This window comes from Oryx dammah, unplaced genomic scaffold (assembly GCF_014754425.2).
Source record: "Oryx dammah isolate SB20612 unplaced genomic scaffold, SCBI_Odam_1.1 HiC_scaffold_23, whole genome shotgun sequence".
NCBI lineage: Eukaryota > Metazoa > Chordata > Mammalia > Artiodactyla > Bovidae > Oryx > Oryx dammah.
The window spans coordinates 118,596,729-118,617,437 of NW_024070207.1; the positions used below are offsets into that span (position 1 = coordinate 118,596,729).

The following is a 20,709-nucleotide window of genomic DNA, read 5'->3' on the forward strand; positions in this document are numbered from 1 at the left end:
CACACAGGCAGTGGAAGAGAAGGTCAGGGGTCCCAAAGGCAGAGGTGTGGGCCTGCAGAGAGGGGGCGGGGCACCTCCACCACCCTCCCCAGAGGACGGGTGGGCTGGGTGGCAGCAGTCTGCACTTGCAGCCCACAGGGAGCTGACAGCTGGGTCCATGTGAGGAACTGGTGCCCAGGCCACACTGGTGCCAAACTTGCCTGCTCCCCTGCCCACCACAGGTCACACAGAGCCGCCAGTAGAGAGAGGAGTCGTCAGTGAGAGGAGAGATGGGCACGTCGTTCCCTAATTTGCACACGTGCCAAGGAGTAGCACCAGAGTAGCAGCACCTAGAGCTCTGGACACCATGAGAGTGTGTCCAGGCACTGAGACCATCCTGCAGGTGGAATAGAGACTGGCACCTGCCTTTCAGCTGGAGAAAGCTGAAGGCAAAGGCAGCTCGAGCCTGCATGAGCGTGAGAGTGGCTTTGCCAGCACTCTGCCTTCGGATGGCTGCTGGGGCCAAGTGGAGGCCACTGAAGGGAGCTGGACGTGCCTGTGGGGCCCAAGATCGAAGTGCAGGGCCCAGGGAAGGCGGAGAGTGGGCAGGCAGGGCAAGGTGGAAGCCATCATCTGTGCCAGGGGAAGGGCCAGTGCAGAGATCACCACACCTTCTCCGAAGGCCCCAAGTGCACTCTGGAGGGACAGGAGGGCCCGCCATGATGAGGCCACCAGCAGGCAGGGCCGCACGGGGAGCCCATCTGGGGAACCGAAGCTGGCCTCGTCCTCTCCTGCAGATCCCCGCCCCCTCCCCTGTCCCTTTTCCATCCCTCAGTGAGCAGGAGTCGGGGGAGGTCAGGGGCTATGGGCAGGAGGAGTGGAGCCTGGAGGGCAGAATGCATCCTGCACAGGCCAGCCCAGTGGGGAGGGAAGCTGGGTGTTAGAGGCGGGAAGACAGTTGATCTAGGTTTTGATGAGACTGGCCTGAGCTCTTAAACACCCAGAAATGCCATGCCAGGTCCATCAGTCCCTCCAGATGCTGCAGGAGTGAAGGAGAGAGAGAGCTGACAATGGTGTGAGAAGCAGAAGACTCTTCTTCACTGGGCTCTCCTGAGGCTGCATGTGCCGCACTGCTGGGTGGGAGCCAGAGAAACTGGTAGCCACTATCGGAAGCCTGCTGTGTAGGCTGCCACAGAGGCCCTGAGACTTCAGTGATCGATAAATCCAGGTCCCACAGAGGACATTCGCGAGAAGCTGGCCCAGGCACACATGGAAGATGAATGAAATGTGACAGAACCAATTCTTTTGAAACCATTACTGACAGATGTTGATATCGGGTGCTTTTCTTGCTGTTCCACGAGTTTTCTTACAAATAGGGGGGATGATTCAAGTAAAAGACTAAGTGGAAGAAAGTTCTGCTTTTATTGGATCAGGTTACATTCAGTTTTCTTGGGACTTTGAAAATAGTAAACAGGTGTTTTCAAGGTTTTGTTGTAAAGTTTAGTCCAGATTTTTGAAAAGGTTTTCACAGGAAGTTTTCAATGTTGAGAGTATTATCTCAGGAAATTATGATGAAATTTTAGTCCATTTTCCAGGTCAAGTGAGAAATTTATCTGCCTCCATTACTCAAATACTGTTTTTATCGGATTTATCATTTTTAGCAGAGAAGAAGTATAACTCAAGCACGGTGTTCTCTTTCTGAGTAAAATGTTGTAGGGCACAGAATGAATTTCTCCCTCTGTCTAATTATTCAGGGATAAGCCTTGTGATCTAAGAAGGAACAACATGCTCTTGTATCCATGGTAAGGGGATTAACGGTCTTGTGCTTGTAAAAGAGCAGCCCAACTCCTATTTAGTCCTTTGATTTCAAGAAACAAGAGCCTGATTCTCCTCAGCCCAGTTGGCTCTGTCTGGTGCCATTGATGAGAAGTGGCAGTGGAGCCACTTCTTAGACAGTTACCTTCAGTCCAGGGCTCCCCACGCTTTAGGAAAGGGAGTGGACATTTCTTATCTTTTTAGTGGTTTGCTGACAGAAGCAATTGTTTATGTCTAAGAATTACTGTTTCTGACACAGTTTGACAAAATTGTTATTCAAGTGAATACAAAGAATTCCACCAGACCCATGTATATTTACAAATCTTGAAAATGTATGTTTTCCATTTAGCTGTGCTAGTGCAATTTCACTCATTATTTGTTTTTACTGAACTGTAATAGAGCCCATTATGTGAGCTGCAAGTGTAAAACATAATGACTTGATATTTGTGTGTATTGTGAAATGATCACCACAATAAGTGTGAATAACATCTGTCACCATGTATTGTAATAAGATTTTATTTGTCGTGATGAGAACTTTTAAAAACTTAGGCATTTCAGTTTATTTATTACATCAAAACATGCTTTGAAAGACTAGTTCAGTAAGTGCTGTTGGCTGATTTTTCATTTCTTGCAAACCCTAGAGGACATTCACTCTGGTCACTTTGGGAAGAAAGGCTGTGGAAGAAGTCATGCTGGTTGGATGTATGATGTATAAATGGAAGGAAGTTGCATCTTCTGGTCGCTAAGTAAATTATTGAAATCTGTAAATCAGTCTTCATGTTACTTACTTTAGCACCAACTTTCTTTACATGTACACTTCCTCTTGGCTATTTCTGTCTGCATGATATTCAGGAGTCTTCGTATACTAGTCCTCTGTGCTATGCTGTCTGAGTATTTGTGACTGGGGAACAAAGGTTTGGGAAGGAAATCTCCCTCCTTTCCTTTATTCCTTTTCTTATTGCCATGCTACCCCCAACTTAGTTTCTCTGTTACTCTCTTTCTGGGATATTGTAGAAACAGTGAATGAAAACAATGGAGCTCATTTCTCCATTCTGTTAGTTCATCCATCCATCCATTCATTTCACAGTCCCTGAGTGTCCACATGGACGGCTCTTTGGGAATACAGCCTTGGCCTCAGGCCCCAGGCCCGGAGAAGTCTTGTGTTGCTGATGGACAGGGTGCTTGATAGGCTCCCAGGGGATGTCAGCTGATAAAATTGGAAATGGTGTTCAAAGCTTAGTCTATGAAATTCTCCTGTGGGTAAAAATTAGAACCCCTCCTGACAAAGGCTGTCGACAAACAACATGGAATTCAGAAGTCCTGATCTCCCCATAATCCTGGGTCAATTCTCAGATGGAGCATGGAGCTTGTGGGCAGATTCTGGCAACTTGGGAGTTTTGGCTTCCATGTTGGATTTAATCTTTTGTTAGGCTCACACTGTGAACTTGATCTTCAAGAGTCTTTTTTAAAAAAAATTTATGTATTTTTTTAATTGAAGGATAATTGCTTTACAGAACTTAGTTGTTTTCTGTCAAACCTCAACGTGAATCAGACATAAGTATACACATGCCACCTCCCACTGGAACCTCCCTCCATCTTCCTCCCCATCCCACCCATCTAGGTTGATACTGAGCTCCTGTCTGAGTTCATAATTCCCCCGAGTCATACAGCAAATTCCCATTGGCTCCTATTTTACTGGCTTAAAGCTGGCTTAAAATTGAACATTCAAAAAACTAAGATCATGGCATCCGGTCCCATCCCTCCATGCCAAATAGATGGAGAAACAATGGAAACAGTGACAGACTTTATTTTCTTGGGCTCCAGAATCACTGGAGATGGTGACTGCAGCCATGAAATTAAAAGACGTTTGTTCCTTGGAAGAAAAGCTATGACCAACCTAGACAGCATATTGAAAAGCAGAGACATTACTTTGCCAACAAAGGTCCGTCTAGTCAAGGCTATGGTTTTTCCAGTAGTCATGTATGGATGTGAGAGTTGGACTGTGAAGAAAGCTGAGCGCCGAAGAATTGATGCTTTTGAACTGTGGTGTTAGAGAAGACTCTTGAGAGTCCCTTGGACTGCAAGAAGATCAAGCTAGTCAGTCGTAACGGAAATCAGTCCTTCCAATGGACTGATGTTGAAGCCAAAGCCCAATACTTTGGCCACCTGATGTGAAGAGCTGACTCATTGGAAAAGACCCTGATGCTTGGAATGATTGAAGGCAGGAGGAGAAGGGGAGAACAGAGGATGAGATAGTTGGATGGCATCACTAACTCAATGGACTGAGTTTGAGCAAGCTCTGGGAGTTGGTGATGGACAGGGAAGCCTGACAGGCTGCAGTCCATGGAGTGTCATAGACTCAGACAGGACCGAGCGACTGAGGTGAACAGACTTGACCTATTTTACATATGGTAATGTAAGTTTCCATGATCTCACCCTCTCCAAGAGTCTTAATAGCACTAAATGCCCTTGCAGTTGAAGTCTTCTCCCAACCCCTGCTAACCATAGTGGCCAGTCATTGTTAGCTCTTAGTGAGCATCTGTGAGTGAATGAAGCGTGCTTAACATCCTGGCTCTTAACCCCGGGGCCCACTTCCTGGGCTACAGTGAACATGAGAAGATGGTGTCTGACCCCCCATTTCCCTCTCATTGCACCTGACTGCTTGGGCGGATACTCCCCCGGGGAACGTAGTGGGGATGGTCGCAGTAGAAGGAGCTCTCCCTTCCTGTGGTTTAGCTTGTGTTGGACTTCAGTGTCTTACCCCTGTGAGAACCAAGACAGTGGTTAATTTCTCAAAGGATCTTCCAAACCAGGAGGCAACCCCAGCCCACTGGGGCGTCTCTGTCTTCACATGCAGCCTCTGCTTTGCAGCTGCCTCCCGAAGCAGGGGTGTGCTTTCCCCTGGCCCTTTCTCCACAACCTTGCTACTCTAGCAGGTAGGCTTACTCCATCCTAGGTCAACTGCTTCAGTCAGAAGAAAATGGAAACACATCTCTGCAATTCTGTCTATTTTTGCAGTAGTTATTTGTAGAGCACAAGCTTACTGGTGTGTTTGCTTAAAACAGGCTTACTTTTTTTGGCCAAACCATCATGGAGGAGGGATACTTACATGTTCTTCTGTTGAGGAAGACCCAAGCAGCTAAAACTAATCACCTTTTTGCTGATATCAATTTTGGAGAAATGATGCTTCTTAAGACATAGAATGGGACATATACTAAGAAATATTTGTTTTTTAAATTTAAATTTATTTAATTGGAGGCTAATTACTTTACAATATTGTATTGGTTCTGCCACATCAACATGAATCTGCCATGGGCGCACACATGTTCCCCATCCTGAACCCCCCTCCCACCTCCCTCCCCATACCCTCCATCCGGGTCATCCCAGTGCACCAGCCCCAAGCATCCTGTATCAAACCTGGACTGGTGGTTAGTTTCTTATATGATATTATACATGTTTCCATGAAATTCCCCCAAATCATCCCACCCTCTCCCTCTCTCACAGAGTCCAAAAGACTGTTGTATACATCTGTGTCTCTTTTGCTGCCTCGCATACAGGGTTATCGTTACCATCTTTCTAAATTCCATATATATGCATTAGTATACTGTATTGGTGTTTTTCTTTCTGGCTTACTTCACTCTGTATAATAGGCTCCAGTTTCATCCACCTTATTAGAACCGATTCAAATGTATTCTTTTTAATGGCTGAGTAATACTCCATTGTGTATATGTACCACAGCTTTCTTATCCATTGATCTGCTGATGGACATCTAGGTTGCTTCCATGTCCTGGCTATTATAAACAGTGCTGTGATGAACATTGGGGTACACGTGTCTCTTTCAATTCTGGTTTCCTCAGTGTGTATGCCCAGCAGTGGGATTGTTGGGTCATATGGCAGTTCTGTTTCCAGTTTTTTAAGGAATCTCCACACTGTTCTCCATAGTGGCTGTACTAGTTTGCATTCCAACCAACAGTGTAAGAGGGTTCCCTTTTCTTCACACCCTCTCCAGCATTTATTGCTTGTAGACTTTTGGATCGCAGCCATTCTGACTGGCGTGAAATGGTACCTCATTGTGGTTTTGATATGCATTTCTCTGATAATGAGTGATGTTGAGCATCTTTTCATGTGTTTGTTAGCCATCTGAATGTCTTCTTTGGAGAAATGTCTGTTTAGTTCTTTGGCCCATTTTTTGATTGGGTTGTTTATTTTTCTGGAATTGAGCTTCATGAGCTGCTTGTATATTTTTGAGATTATTTCTTTGTCAGTTGCTTCTTTGCTATTATTTTCTCCCATTCTGAAGTCTGTCTTTTCACCTTGCTTATAGTTTCCTTTGTTGTGCAATAGCTTTTAAGTTTAGTTAGGTCCCATTTGTTTATTTTTGCTTTTATTTTCAATATTCTGGGAGGTGGGTCATAGAGGATCCTGCTGTGATTTATGTCAGAGAATGTCTTGCCTGTGTTTTCCTCTAGGAGTTTTATAGTTTCTGGTCTTACATTTAGATCTTTAATCCATTTTGAGTTTATTTTTGTGTATGGTGTTAGAAGTGTTCTAGTTTCATTCTTTTACAAGTGGTTGACCAGTTTTCCCAGCACCACTTGTTAAAGAGATTGTCTTTTCTCCATTGTATATTCTTGGCTCCTTTGTCAAATATTTGGTTCATTTGAGTATGTAAAAGAACTACTGTTAAAAAATTTTGTGTAATTATTACAGCCACTCTCATATGGATGAACTCAATATCTTTCCATTGAATTCAGCTTATTTTCAAAGTACATTTGTATCGGTTATGTGGTTATCAATGAAGCCAGTAAGAACTGTTACTTTTCCATTGCCTTCTTTATTCTTAGAGATCATTTTAGTATGCCCAGGTAACTTTAAAAATCACTGGTTTGCTCCTCTATTTTTATGAATGTATGTAAATTTTTCCTCTGTTTCTCTGAATATGTGTATGTGTTTGTGTAAATTTGACAAAGATATCTCTATCTATATATATACTTACAAAAGAGTTGAAAAATAATACCAAACTCCTGGGTACCAGGGGCCCTCCACCTGCGGGGACTTCATCCTTCCATTGCTCCCAAGGATATGTGGAAATGTCTGGAGCATTTTGGTTTTCACAGTTCAATATGCTACTGGCAAGAGTTATTTATCTTAAAATGTTAACAGTACTGAGGTTGAGAAACTCTGCTCTAGACCCGTTTCCTAATGGGTTAAATCACCATGACAGATATATGAAAATTAGGAAATTAACGTGAATTCAATATTACTAAACTATGGAATTTTTTTAATTTCCCTTTTTAAAAACCTGTGTCCTTTTTTTTCTGTTCCGAGAGCACCCCTTTTTAGTCTGATCCATTCTAGGACACCATCTGCAACTTGCTTTGTTTTTCATGACCTTGGCACTTTAGAAGCGATTTCTTAGTGTCTCTCACCTGCATATGGTACACACTACATCCAGATAGCACCTCCAGGTGGCGCATGGAAATGCGGTATGTCCTGGGGGGTATGCCAATCTGGAGATGCCCTGGCATTGAGCCGGTGGAGAGGAGAGATAATCAATGTGGTGCTGAGCTCAGGAGAGCCGCACATCAGGAGGAATTTCCCCTCAAAATGTCAACAACATCCTCACTGACGCACAGAGGTCCCAGTCCCTTTCTAGTAGGTGATGCAGAGTGAAATGCCTTGTCTCAAGTCTAGCAAAGGGCAGGTAAGTAAACTTCAGAATAAAAGCTTGATTTATTGAGTTTCAGCCCAAGACATTTGCTGTGTAACAGTAACTGTCACCATTGAACATGTTGGCTTTAACAAGTGTGGGAACAATTTTAATGATCTGGAAATCTTTATTTCTAAGTAGATAAGAGCTTTTCCTTTCATTTGCTGAGGTGCTGTGTAACAGCCTGAGTTGCGTCTGTTGAAAACCCTGAGTGAAGAATTGGAATGCATGGGAAGGGACAGTGGAGTTTCCTGGTGATGGGGACAGAGGCAGCGTTCGTGGCCCCAGGGTGTGGATGGAGTCGTGTGCATCCCTTCTGCTGCCTTGCTTCTCTTCATAGCATGCCTTCCTGCCTACCAGTGTGCACATTTATTTATGTGCTTACCTTCTGTCTCTGCCCTCTTAGAAAACGCACTCAATGGGAGGGAGAAGGGACTTTGCTCTTTCTAGCTTATCTTCCAACTCTCTGAAGGGGAATATTTTGAAATTCATGTTTGAACAGATTTAAAGATGCTTCAGATGCAACAATCCAGGCAAAGTGTCCAAATGACCCCTTACTTGGTTCTGGCCTTCTCTATTATGCCAGCTTGTTACTTTGTATTTACTTAATGGATATGAATGGCTGTGCCACCCATAATATGCCACTCCCACCTTTTTCATTGGACAGGATATTTTTGAGTTTTTTTGTTTAAAAAAACATGTAACTGTAGCTCAGTAGTTTTCAACTAGGGATCATTTCTGTCCTTCAGGGAATGTTTGGCAATGTCTGGAGACATGTTTGATTGTTATTACTGGAGGATGTCCTGCTGATACCTAGGCCATAGATTTGCTGTTAAACGTCCTGCAACCCATAGGGCGTGCACAGCACAAAATGATCTGTCCCAAACCCAGCCGTGGAGGAAACCCTGGGCTCTTTCCTGCCTTAAATCTGTGGAATAGTCATCCCTTGGAAGCAATACCATATTGACTTTATCCCTTCCTCTTTATTGGACATTTAGGTTCTTTCAATTCTCTCAGCCGACTAAGGGGGCTGACAAGAACCACCTCACCATCTATGTGTGTTGGGGGAAGGTGAGTGGAAGAGTGTTTCTGGTGGCCCCACTGTGTTCAAGGAAAAACTTCCAAATGCTGCTTCAGAAGGGCTGGACCCATTGATGCCCACAGCACTGCCTGGGATTCCAATTCTCTGCATCCTCCCCAGCATTTGATATTAGTCACCTTTTTAAGTTTTGCCAACCTGCAGATGTTAAATGAAGAGCTCCTTTTTAAAAATTGCATTGTCTGGTTGTTATGTGCTGTGTGCTTAGTCGTGTCCGACTCTTTGCCACTGCATGGACTGTCACCCGCCAGGCTCCTCTGTCCATGGGGATTCTCAGGCAAGAAATGTGGAGTGGGTTGCCATGCCTCCCTCCAGGGGATCTTCCCGACCCAGGAATCGAACAGGGATCTGTTAATAAGGCCCAATACATGAGTCATTCGCACCCCAAGCATTCTACAAATTGGGGGATATGTCACTGTCCAGCACGCACCATTTCATTTTGTTCATCTCTGTGTTTTTGAAAACGGCATGGGTTGGGAGGCCAGGCTTGACAGTTCCTGCCAGCAGAGGTCACTGTCCCTCAGGGATTCTCCACCAGAGTCATTCTGCACCGTCCCCCCTCCCCTCCTCCCCGGCAACATCTGGCAGTGACCGGAGACAGGTGTGATTTTCAAAGGAGGTTATGTGCTGTCACCTAGAGGAGAGGTACCCGAGAGTGAGTGAAAGTCGCTCAGTCGTGTCCGACTCCTCGCGACCGCATGGACTGTAGCTGCCAGGCTCCTCTGTCCATGAAATTCTCCAGGCCAGAATACTGGAGTGGGTAGCTGTTCCTTTCTCCAGCAGATCTTTCAAACCCAGGAATCGAACCCACATCTCCTACATTGTAGGCAGATTCTTTACCAACTGAGCCACCAGGAATACCCAGAGGGGAGAAACCAGGGTTTCTGCTAAAACCCTGTGATGCCGAGGTCTGCACCCCACAGAGAATTGTCTGGCCCAACAGAGCCAACCAAGGTGGAGAAAACATACTGTGGATAAAATCCTAATATTTGAATCTTTGAAAGGAAGACAATGACAATCCTCATAGTAATAATGAAACTTTTTATTATGTAAAAGAAGAACAACTTTAAGCTCTATAAAGGTTATAGAGGGAAAAGCTCACCTTCCTGAGAAGTGTCTTGGGGGAAAAGGCAGGAAGGAGTGAAGGCTTGGGAATTAGCGGTGCCCCCTCAGTGTGGGCTCTGCAGGGTGGTGGGGTGGCTCGGGGGCTGGGCTGGTGTGCTGGCTGGGGTGGAGGGAGGTGGCTTGGCGGTATATGTGACTCAGGCAGGGGTAGGGCAGGGCTCAGCTGGGTAAAAAGAACTGTGGGTGGGAGTTTCATGGGGAGGTGGTGTCCGGTCCTTGGCTCTCTGGACACGAGGGGGGACATCAGGCTGCAGGAGGCCCAGGACAGAGTGCTGGTCTGCTCCCATCTCTGCAGGGAGGCTCTGTGACTCTGCGCTGGGGGTTGGGGGTGGTGGATGGGGCGAGTAGGGGGGTGGGGGGGTGCTGGCCTTGGAGCAGGGTCGGCTGCAGACAGGAAAGGCTCAGGCAGGGCCAGAAATCTGCTTCTCAGATGCTGTTGAACGCAGAGCAGAAGCTGCTTCTCAGAGGCCCCGGCTTGGGCACAAAGGCAGGGACCACTCCGTTCCTACACACGGGCTGGAAGGCGGACAGCCTGGGCTCCGGTCTCTGCCTCGGTATCTTGGTCTCAGAACAGTCAAACAAGTGAGGCTTGTCGAAGCTCCTTTCTCCTTTCTGGCATCGAGTGAGGGTTCTCAGTCCGGTCTCATTGGCACAGACGTCCGGTTGCTCCGGGCGGGGCAGACACGTGTAGACGCTGCCGGTGTGCTCAGGGAGGGTGGTCTGGACGGTCACCAGGCTCCGTCTGCTGCGGGGGTGGCGGCCATTCCGCGGGCGAGTCTTCCTGGAAGTCTTGCGATGGCAGGAAAAGCTCAGCCCCTTGAAGTGGAGGAGGAGCAGCCAGCTGGGAAAGGGCCTCCAGGCCTGGTACACCAAGGCCCTGCGGGTCGGACCACGGTGCAAGGCGGGCGAGTTGCCCCGGAGTCGGCTGCTGCGGCCCCGGGGCGCACGGCGGACCAACAGGACTTGGCCTGGGCCCCAGCCCAGCAGGAGGCGAGAGGGCCCTGGGAACTCAGGCTGCTCGGCCTTGTCTTTGCCCAGCCACCAGCCCAGGTACCTGCTCAGGAAGCTGCCCATGCTCAGGAAGCTGCCCATGGCCGGCCGTGGGGTCAGATCTTCGAGCTGCTTTGGCTTCTAGGAGTCCGAGGTCAGCAGATGTGAAGCACAAGAGGCTCAGGCAACCGTTGGCATCGGGCTACAGGCTGGCGTGTGTGGCGCTGGCACCTTGGGGTCCTCTGGGCTCGGGGTCCTGCCCACACTAGGATTGTGCCCTCAGACGCAGGACCTCAGCAGCTGCCCCTGCCCTCTGAGCAGAGTGGTTCCTCCAAGCTTGTGCTGCAGGCTCTGGATCTTGGCTCTGGGCAGATCAGCCTAGGAGTGCCTGAAATCTTTGTGCTTTATATTTGAAGGGACAAAAATGAAACAGTGTACAAGTTTTTGTATTCTTGTCTTTTGAAGTAAAACAGTGACTGAAAAGATAATGATTGGACAATGTGAAAATACAGAAACAAAGAATAGCTTTTGGGCTAGGGAACTAGTAACAGTTTAGACTGTAATTCAGCTACATAGCAGAATCATTTGACTCCCAGTTCCTGAAAGATACAGATAAAGGCCTGAAACACATTCCTAAGTTGTTTTCACAGGAAGCTGACCCCCCACCCCTCAGGGCTTCCTGTGTGTCTCAGTGGTATAAAAAAAAATATGCCTGCCGATGTAGGAGATGCGGGAAACCGGGTTCCATCCCTGTATTAGGAAGGTCCCCTGCAAAAGGGAATGCAAACCACTCCAGTATTCTTGCCCCGGAAATCCCATGGACAGAGGAGCATGTGGACTGCAGTTCATGGGATCCCAGAATCAGACATGACTGAATGACTGACCTGGCAAGAGCACAACTCCCTCCAGTTGAAGAAAAGTGCTGACCACAAGAACATAGATCCTAGACTGGTTGAAATTGAAAACTAATGATGCTTGAAACTTCACCTTGATGCCACCAATTCAAGAATTGTTCATGAGGTCATCATGCCCTGCTCCTTGAACACTATAAAACTCTTCACTACCCCCTTCAGAGTGGGTCACACAATCTTAAGGGCATTAGCCCACTGTGGCCCCCTTTGCCTGGCAAAGCAGTAAAAGCTACTCTTGTATACTTCACCCAAAAGTCTCTGTGTGTTTCTGTTTGGCACAGTTGAACAGAGACGAAGTTCAGCAACAAACAGATAATCTGTACCAGGTCTTGAAAACTACAGAAAATTGACAGAAGGTCATTCTCTTTCATTATGTAGAAATGAACACAATGCCCTTCAATGCTCTGTTAAGGGAAAAGAGTGAATTTCCTTGTATCCACAGAGGCTGTCTGTTTCTTTAGAATGGTTGCTAATGTCACTTTTGGAAATTTTATTTTTAAGGACTGGAGAAAGTCATTCAGGATTCATTTTTTAACCCAGACAATGTTGGTTTAGTGTGCACTCTCCTGTAATTTTCTACCTTCATACATTTCATCCATTCATATATAGATTGTCTCTAATCTAAAGACCAATGCCCTTTCTTTCTTGTGAAAGAAGAAATGACCCAGGTATACAGGGTAGAGTGAGGCACATTTCCAGTTTACACTTGGAAGCCGATACCTACAAATACAGTGTTCAAAGCCTGCTTGCAAAGATTAGAGCACTTCAGTCCAGAGGTCTGTTACTGGGCCGACCCCAATACTGAAGTAAGAGAAGGGCAGAGACAGAGGCCAAGAGAGGCAGCAAGTAGTGGATCAACAGATTTGTCTGGTTCTGAGAGGTGGAAGGCTGAATGAGGAGGCCACTAGAAAGATCTTGATGAGGAAACAGAAAAGACTTCAGTATTAGGGAGGCCAAGCCAAGTGTTGAGGAAACGGATGCTGTCACCTAACAGGTGGTGGAGGTTGCAATTCCTGCCGCCTTCCACTGAGTCATTCCTTTTGGTTTTGGGGTTTGTTTTACTCTTGGTAAATTTCTTATTTAAGAATGATCCCCAAGCCTATGATTTTGAAATAAAGGAAATTTCCTATGTTATTTTATTGTTAACTGAGACATGTCTTCATAATAGTAGAAATGAGTTAATTCATAGCTAAGCTACCTCTTAAGATGCTCATAACACTGAAGTGGAATTACAATGCAATTTGGTATTTTTTGCTTATAATGTATTTTTTTTTTCTTCTCATCTGCAGAATTTCCCACGTCCTGCTTTGCAATGTAACCCAGCGGGTGTCGTTCTGGTTTGTAGTTACCGATCCTTCAAGAAATCACACCCTTCCTGCTGTTGAGGTACAGTCAGCCATCAGGTAATCACTGCTAAGTATGCCTTCTCCTGGTAAATCAACTTGTTGATTAATTCAGCTGTTTTCATAGATTTTGAAGACTTCTCTCTCCACTTCACAATGATTTGTTGATTAAGATGTCCGTGATTTTGCTGTGGTGGGCCAGGGGCCACCAGCATGGAGTGGGCAGAGGTTCGGGATGCTAGTTAACATCCTGCATTGCCCAGGACAGCACTTCCCAGCAAAGAACTGTTCAACCCCCAGTGTCAGTCGTGCTGTGGTTGAGAAGCTCTGCTTTAACATTAGCCAAGAAGGGTTCGATCTGTCTTCCTTTGGCAAGAACACCCGGAAAGGCACTATTGTGTGATGGTTCATCACATGCATTCTTGAGCCTGAATGCTCAGGTTTTGAATCGTCGTCATTTTGCCTCTTGGTAGCTATTAGAATACAGACAAGTTACTTCCCCTCTTTTTGCTTTCCTCTTATCATCTATAAAACAGAAATAATTATGGTATTCTCCTCTGGGAGTTGTTGAGTAGATTGAATGCAAAGCATCTCGAGGGGCAAGTCATACCTTTGACTTTTATTTAGAAGTCAAGAAAAATATTCACATTTCTTGGGTTTCTAAGGACTTACCTTCTTGAGTTAATGTACAGTCCTTACCTTTAAAGCATACTTTTTGGGGTTAAAAAAAAGGTAAAATCTTGACTCTTATATCAATGAAAAATAAATGCTATCAAAGAATTTGGGCTTTCCTGGTGGCTCAGGTGGTAAAGAATCCACCTGCAATGTGGGAGACCTGGGTTCGATCTCTGGGTTGGGAAGATCCCTTGAAGAAGGCAACGGCTACCCATTCCAGTATTCTGGCCTGGAGAATTCCACGGACGGTATATCCATGGTGTCACAAAGAGTCGACACCACCGAGTGACTTTCACTTTCACTTTCATCAAAGATTTTATCTTATAAGTTAATGAGGAAACTAGTAAGATATTAAAACCATTTTAATGGAGACTTCAAGGCAGCATGCAAATATAGGAATTGAAGATTCGTGGTGTTTATTTACTAAAAGATATGCCAGTCTATCCATTGACAGTGCTCCACCAGACACAATGTACCTGATTTTCTGTGGACAAGAATCATTTACATTATATTAGTTTTTTCGAACTTACAAATCTGAAAAATAACTCAAAGACAGTAAAAGGTGGAAATTGTTCAGAAGGGTAGACTGGCCAGACACTCAGTCATATTTTTCACCCATTTGAAGTTTTACCCATTTTTTTCTGACAGTTCCCCTCCTCCTCTCCTTGGGATTAGAATAAACTTTCAAAAGTGAAATATATTCCTTTCTGCACAGAAGGAGAGGATGCAGTTTTTATTTCAATTAGTGTGCAATTTATGTGTGTCAAAACTTCAGATCCCACACATGACTGGTGTTGGGCAAATTGATTTAGAAATCAAGAAAGATATACAATTTACTGGGTTTCTAAGGATTTACCTTCTTGAGTTAATGTACAGTCCTTAGCTTTAAAAAGTACTTTTTAGGGAAAGAAGGGTAAAATCTTGACTCTCATATAAATGAAAAATAAATACTATGAAAGACTTTGGGCTTCCCTTGTGGCTCAGCTAGAGAATGAATTCCCAATATAATCTTGATCCTGAGAAAGAAAGATTGAAACAAAGTTCACCCTCCTTACAAAGGGATTTACAGGTTATTGAAATGCACATTTTTCTCATTATATCTAGTGAAAGAACTCATTTGCTCTTTGTAAAATGTTACCATTTAAGGCAATATGCGTATAATGGAATGCCAAATGTTTTTGTGCCAAGAATCATCTGTTTCCCTTGCTGAAGTGAAGGCACTGCGGCTCTGTACCAATGGGACATGGTTTAAGAAGAAGGTTTGAATTAAATTGTTTCTGCACTTTTGCCACTAAGAATACTGCTGAGAGCCACTACTTAGGGAGTAAAAATTAGGAATACTGTATTTTGTGAGAAAGGGGATTTTATTCAAGCCCAGGAAAATGAGGGCTCTGTGGTTAAACCATGCTTCAGTTATTGTGGGGAGGAGGAGTGAGTGCTTAGGCTGAAGGTGGAGGATGGAGATGAATATGTTCACAACAAAATGTCTGTTTCAAAGGCCCCAGTAGGAAGGGCTGTTTAGTGGATGATGGCCAGTAGAATGGGAATTGATGTCAGGGTATGGATAGGGCTCATGAGGAGTGTATGAAATTAAAGGAAACAATACCAGGAGGGCAGGACAGAGTGCAAAGAAAGGACATGGTACCTAGAAGGCAGCTAATAGGAATTTCAAGGCTGAAGAATCTATGTCACCAGGCAAAATGATACTAGTTCCACCTAGTGCTTGCTTAGTATTTTCTGGTTCACGAGGCATATTCTGATGCATCTTTGGCTTTTAGTATCAACACCAGTCATTTCTGAGTAGTTATTATTATCCCTGCTTTACAAATGAGAAAATTGAGGCTCAGGGAGATAAATAGATTTTCCCAGGTCACCTTGTGAGAAAACTAGTGACGACTTGAACACAGGCACACTGCCTTCGCATCCAGTGATTTGTTTTTCTCCTACTCTACTAGAGTATCCACACCTATGGAATTAGGTGGGGGATGAAAGATCAGTTCTAAGATGTCTGCTTTTGGTCTGTTTTGAGGACCTGGCCTCATTCAATGCCAATTTTGAATAGGAAGTATCCATGGTGATTGACGCCTATTGGGGATTTGTGTGGTAGATGGAGATATAGTTTGTATTGAACTAGAACTTCTGATCAGCCTGACTGCTAAGCAACAAAGTAGACAGAATGAGAACACAGAGCAACTTTTCATTTTACTGTTATCTGTTGGTAGGGGGCTCATCATTTTGTGGAAAGTTTTGTGTTATCAAAATTAGGTTACAAAAAAGAAATCATTCCATTATTTGATAAAAATTGCACTGAGATTGTCCTGAGCTGCAGATTACCTGTCTACGATTCTCCTTCATGTGAGTAATCATGCCCCGCTGTAGATTTTCATTTGCTGAGGGTGGTCTTGCCTGACACCCTGGTACTGGTCTGCAGAGATTCTGAAGCTATTACTCTCAGGTTCAAGATGTGCACTGTCCAGTACAGAACTCAGCAGCCACAAGTGGCTCTCAAGACCTCGAAATGTATCTAATAGTTTCAAGGACTCTGCCCAGAATAAAATGTGAACCAACTTACTCTTGATTACATGTTGAAATTATATTTTCTTGGATATATTGGGCAAATATATATTATATTAAAGTCAGTTTTGCCTATTACTATATTTTTAATGCAGCTCCTAGAAAATTTGACATGACCTAAGGTTCACATATTCTGGTTTTCAGTTCTGCTCTAGAGGTTGTTGAAATCAGCTCGTCTAGTGTAAATTCAGAAAAGACCATACAGTATCTCCAAGAAATCGCCCCTAGTTTGCAAATTCCAGCTAGAAATTTAGTTTTAGTCAAATAAGTTTTGCTACCAACGCCTCCCTGACTGCTACCACCACCCAAAATGCAGATGTTCCCCAGGGAGCGTAATACATTTACCTTCGTGTCTTTCTAAACTTTTGCTCCTAAAGCACCATTTACTTTAGTCATATGGAACTACTTGCAGTTGACGAAACAAATCATGCTGTATACCGGCTCTCCAGTTCCTGTGCTGACTACAGGTCTGAAGTGAGTACTTTGGGTCTGAAGTATTCGTACTTGTCCCTCAAAGCACAGCTCAAAACTTGTCTTCCTAGGAAACCAGCACTGACTTCTTAGTATGATGACACCTCTGCTGTATTCCCACAGTGCCCATTTTTACCTCTTTCATAGTACTTTTTGTACTGCACTGTGATTGTGGAGGGACTGGTGGGCTGTTGTTCTAGACTGTAAGCTACTTGGTGTGTGTGTGTGTTTTTTTTTTTTTTTTTTTTTTGCCGTTTGTATCTCTAGCACCTAGCAGAGGATCTGGTACTTAGTAAGTTTTCAGCAATTGTTTGTTGAATTGAATGGAAAAAAAGAAAAAAGATCAAACTGATGGATTTGCAGCTCCCCCTGGCTTCCTGTTTTCTTTCTGCTCCTTATTTCCTTTTATTCTTATGTGTATCACCCACTTTTTACATATTAGTTTGTGTTTTCAGGCTGTTGGTGTTTATGTAAGCCACCTAAATAGAGTTCCCTCATTTTAATCTAGATGCTACCTCTGAGGAAATAAAATGTGGTGGGCAGAGCTCAAAACTCAGGACTTCGCATGACTTCTAGAACATTCATGACAATGGAGGGCAGTGGTGCATAGACAGGCACCTCTCTGGCAGCCAGCACCACCACTTAGAGCAGAAAACCACAGCATGATTGCCCTCATCAGACTGTCTGTTCGACCTGAAGTCTTCTGCTGGGGAGATGCTCTGTTTATAGAGGGGGTGGTAATCCCGGGGACACAGGGCTCTACCTTTGGTTTCTAATGTTTCTTCTCTCTTGTTTGTTTTTAATCACCCTTGTATTTTAGAATGAATAGAAACCGGATCAACAATGCCTTCTTTTTGAATGACCAGACTCTGGAATTTTTAAGAATTCCTTCCACTCTTGCACCGCCTACTGACCCATCTGTGCCCATCTGGATTATTATATTTGGTGTGATATTCTGCATCGTCCTTGTGGCAACCATGCTATTGATTTTATCAGGAATCCAGCAACATAGAAGGTAAGATATTTATAAAGGGAGACATTGAAAGAGCATTTTCCTGTTTCCTCATGACTTGGAAAAATAAGGAGAGGATTTTCCCCTACCTGAAGTGAATCCCTTATATTATAAACTGAAAAAATGGGCAGTTTTCAAAATATCACTTATGCTTTTGTTTTTGGACACTTTCTGGAGTCCAGAGTCCCTTACTTGACTATGACTACTTCTATTGCCATCTTTCTTTCTTTTCTACACCATGTGAATGTTTCCTATCTAGAGTTGTTTGTAACGTCTGGGTTATGATTTTTTACACTGGATATACAGAGCTTAGCAGGCTTCTCGGATAGGCAGAGTTAAACTTTGGTTTTCACCCACCTCCAGATACTAGTTCTTCCACCGTTGTTTTCCGACCCTCCCTGGCCTGCCTCTTCCAGTACCTATAGCCACCATCTTGTACCAGATACTTTGTGATGTCTTTACATTCCCTCCCTTTGGACGCTCTTCCCTCGAGTCATGTGATTTTATATAGACCCATGTTCCTCACAGTGGCCTTTGAATCATCTCCCTGTATCAGAGTCACCTGGAACACTTGTTGAACACGTAGGTTCCTTTGCTCTACACAGAGCCACTAAAGTTCATTCTCTGAAGGAGATGCATTTAATTGAAACAGTTGATGTACAATTGAAAGAGATATGTTTTGATGAATATGCAGCTAATTCACTCTTTTGAGGGCTTCCAACTTAACTACTTGCATTTCGATTACCACTCATGGAGTTCATTCAGCTGAATTCTGGGGCACATGCAAGCTTTGCTCAGTAATTTATTGATATTACTTCCAGAGAGAATTTCAGACTGGTGAAAGAGTTACTAAGGTAGGGAGGAAACAAAGCTTTCACAATGAAAGGAGAAAATAATCTTGTGTACAAGCACCTCTGATTCAGAGGGCAAGTGGAGAGAGTCCTCAGCTCTACTTTGATGCTCCTAAACCATCCCTTCTGACACCAAGGAAGGGGAATTCTGTGAAGTGGGCATCACAGGCACACACATTGGTTTTCCAAAGTGTTGGTGCCCACATGGGACATGCAGGTTGTGTTTGGCCAAGTTTGTGTCCAAGTAAATGTTTCTCCTGAGATTGTCCACTTTGCATATGGTTCACGCTGGTTATTAGCAGAAGGTAATCATTTTAAATTTGTGGCTTTGCAATGTTTTTTCACAAATGATCAGTGAAATGCTATGGAATGAATGTGATCTATGTCTAGTCCCTGAATTAAACTTAGGATTAAGATCAAGTTGTAATTGGTTGATTTTCTTGCTCTTGGCATGACATGCAATGCTGAGAGACTTGATCCAAATTATTAATTAGTTTTCTTTTGCTTTCAGAATATTAGAAAAATTCTGTTCTGATATTTGCATGCCTGTGTTTAATAGCTTTAAGTTTTATATTAATCCAGAAATGCTAGGATTCTGTGCTTTCTAGCAGTTGTAACCTTCATGAATTCACTTCATCCCCGTGTTTCCCAATTTCCCCACTAGTATGCTATGGGATAGCTGGTGGAAGAATGGGCTTTGGAGATGGACTACTTGGATTCAAATTGTTTATTGGCTGGACTCTGCTCTGGGATGTAATGCATTAACTGTATGGCTATCAGGAAGCACAGGCAATGAGTCAGGGAAGCCAAGCTGAAGAAGACATGGTTTGTGGTGCTGGAGTCAAGTTGGTTAAATGTTTCTTTGCTATCTGTGCATAGATAACTTTGCTCGAGGGACAGTGAGGTGTGTTAGAAAGAATTAATTTGTTGGAATCAAACGTTAATAGAGTAGCATTCTCAAAGGAGTGCCTGACACACAGCAAGTGCTGAGTAAGTGTTAGCTCTTAGGGTTATTTGATTATCTGGCTGTTGGTAGTCTTTCAGTTCATTTGTACTGGGATCAGCTATCTTCCTTCGGAGCAAACTCTCTAGTAATATAATAATTGGGCGTGTAGCATCATAATCTATTGCTTGGGAGAAGTGACCCTGTTGCTACAAGCTTGCCTTCACAAATTTAGTTCATGTTCAAACCAGGAAAACAGATGGACAAATCCCCTGTGTCAACCTGGAGAGCATCAATAATTAGCAAATAGAGACAGGACAGTCATGATAACCTTCTGAAGAGAAATTGATTTGTTAGGTTTTCCACTTGATATGGAAAAATTTTGCTGGGTTTCTCTTGGGAAAAGTATTGCTTCAAAAAGTGGGGAGAGGGTGCAGTTTGAAGTGGGAGGAGCTCTGATCTTTGTGATGAAAGTTTTGTCTATTTGTTGAAAAGGTAGAAGTTGCCCTCAAAAGCCTTTAGTGTTGAGGAAGACACAGATTTGTTCAAGAATGCAGTCGACAGGTTAGATGGTAATGAACACAGTTTGTGTGACAGAACACCTTAAGCCTAGAAGATCGGGAGGGACCACAGGGTCATGTGAATCACCCTTCTGCTTCTGCAGAGAAGAGTGCCTGTGTCATCTAAGACATGTGCCTCTTTTAAGTTACCTTTGGGAAAATTCTCAGGTGAAGCTTTAACTCTTCTGTTGGCCGTGTCAATCACAGCATTCCACTGATGGTTCAGAACCTCTGGGTGGAAAGTGTGCAGTCACTGTGGCCCAAATTAGGTGAACTCAAATACTAGCTATACCTCTTAGCTGAGCGAGGTTTGTTGCGTCATCTAATTTCTCCATCCGTACGAGGGAGGTAATGTCTCACAGGGCTTCCGTGAAGATTGGGTGAGAGAAATGTGTATAAAGTATAATATGTACTAAATAAATAGTAATTATGATCCAAGATGAGCTTAACCCATTTCTGTGATTAAAGAATGCTGGAAAAGATCACTTTTCCATCCAGATATTGCCACAGTAGTGCAGAAGCTTCTCCAGTTCATTGGCCTATTGCTTGAGATGTTTTTAGTTAACAAACACCTATTTTAAAAAGCGAGAGGTCTTGTTAGGTCAGCTGTTTACTGTAATAGTGGTGAACTGGCTAGTCAGCCTTCTCTCT

At 44.0% G+C, this 20,709-nt stretch overlaps 1 protein-coding gene across 5 annotated transcripts in view; it reads left to right on the forward strand.

The window, feature by feature from the left end:
• Positions 1-20,709, forward strand: part of CLTRN (collectrin, amino acid transport regulator) — a 53,650-nt gene that overhangs the window by 23,995 nt on the left and 8,946 nt on the right. For all 5 annotated transcript variants that reach the window (XM_040266573.1, XM_040266576.1, XM_040266574.1 and 2 more), the window contains 2 exons: positions 12,919-13,032; positions 17,513-17,707. In XM_040266573.1, coding sequence (XP_040122507.1) covers positions 12,919-13,032; positions 17,513-17,707 — 309 coding nt within the window. The remainder of the gene's footprint in view (positions 1-12,918; positions 13,033-17,512; positions 17,708-20,709) is intronic.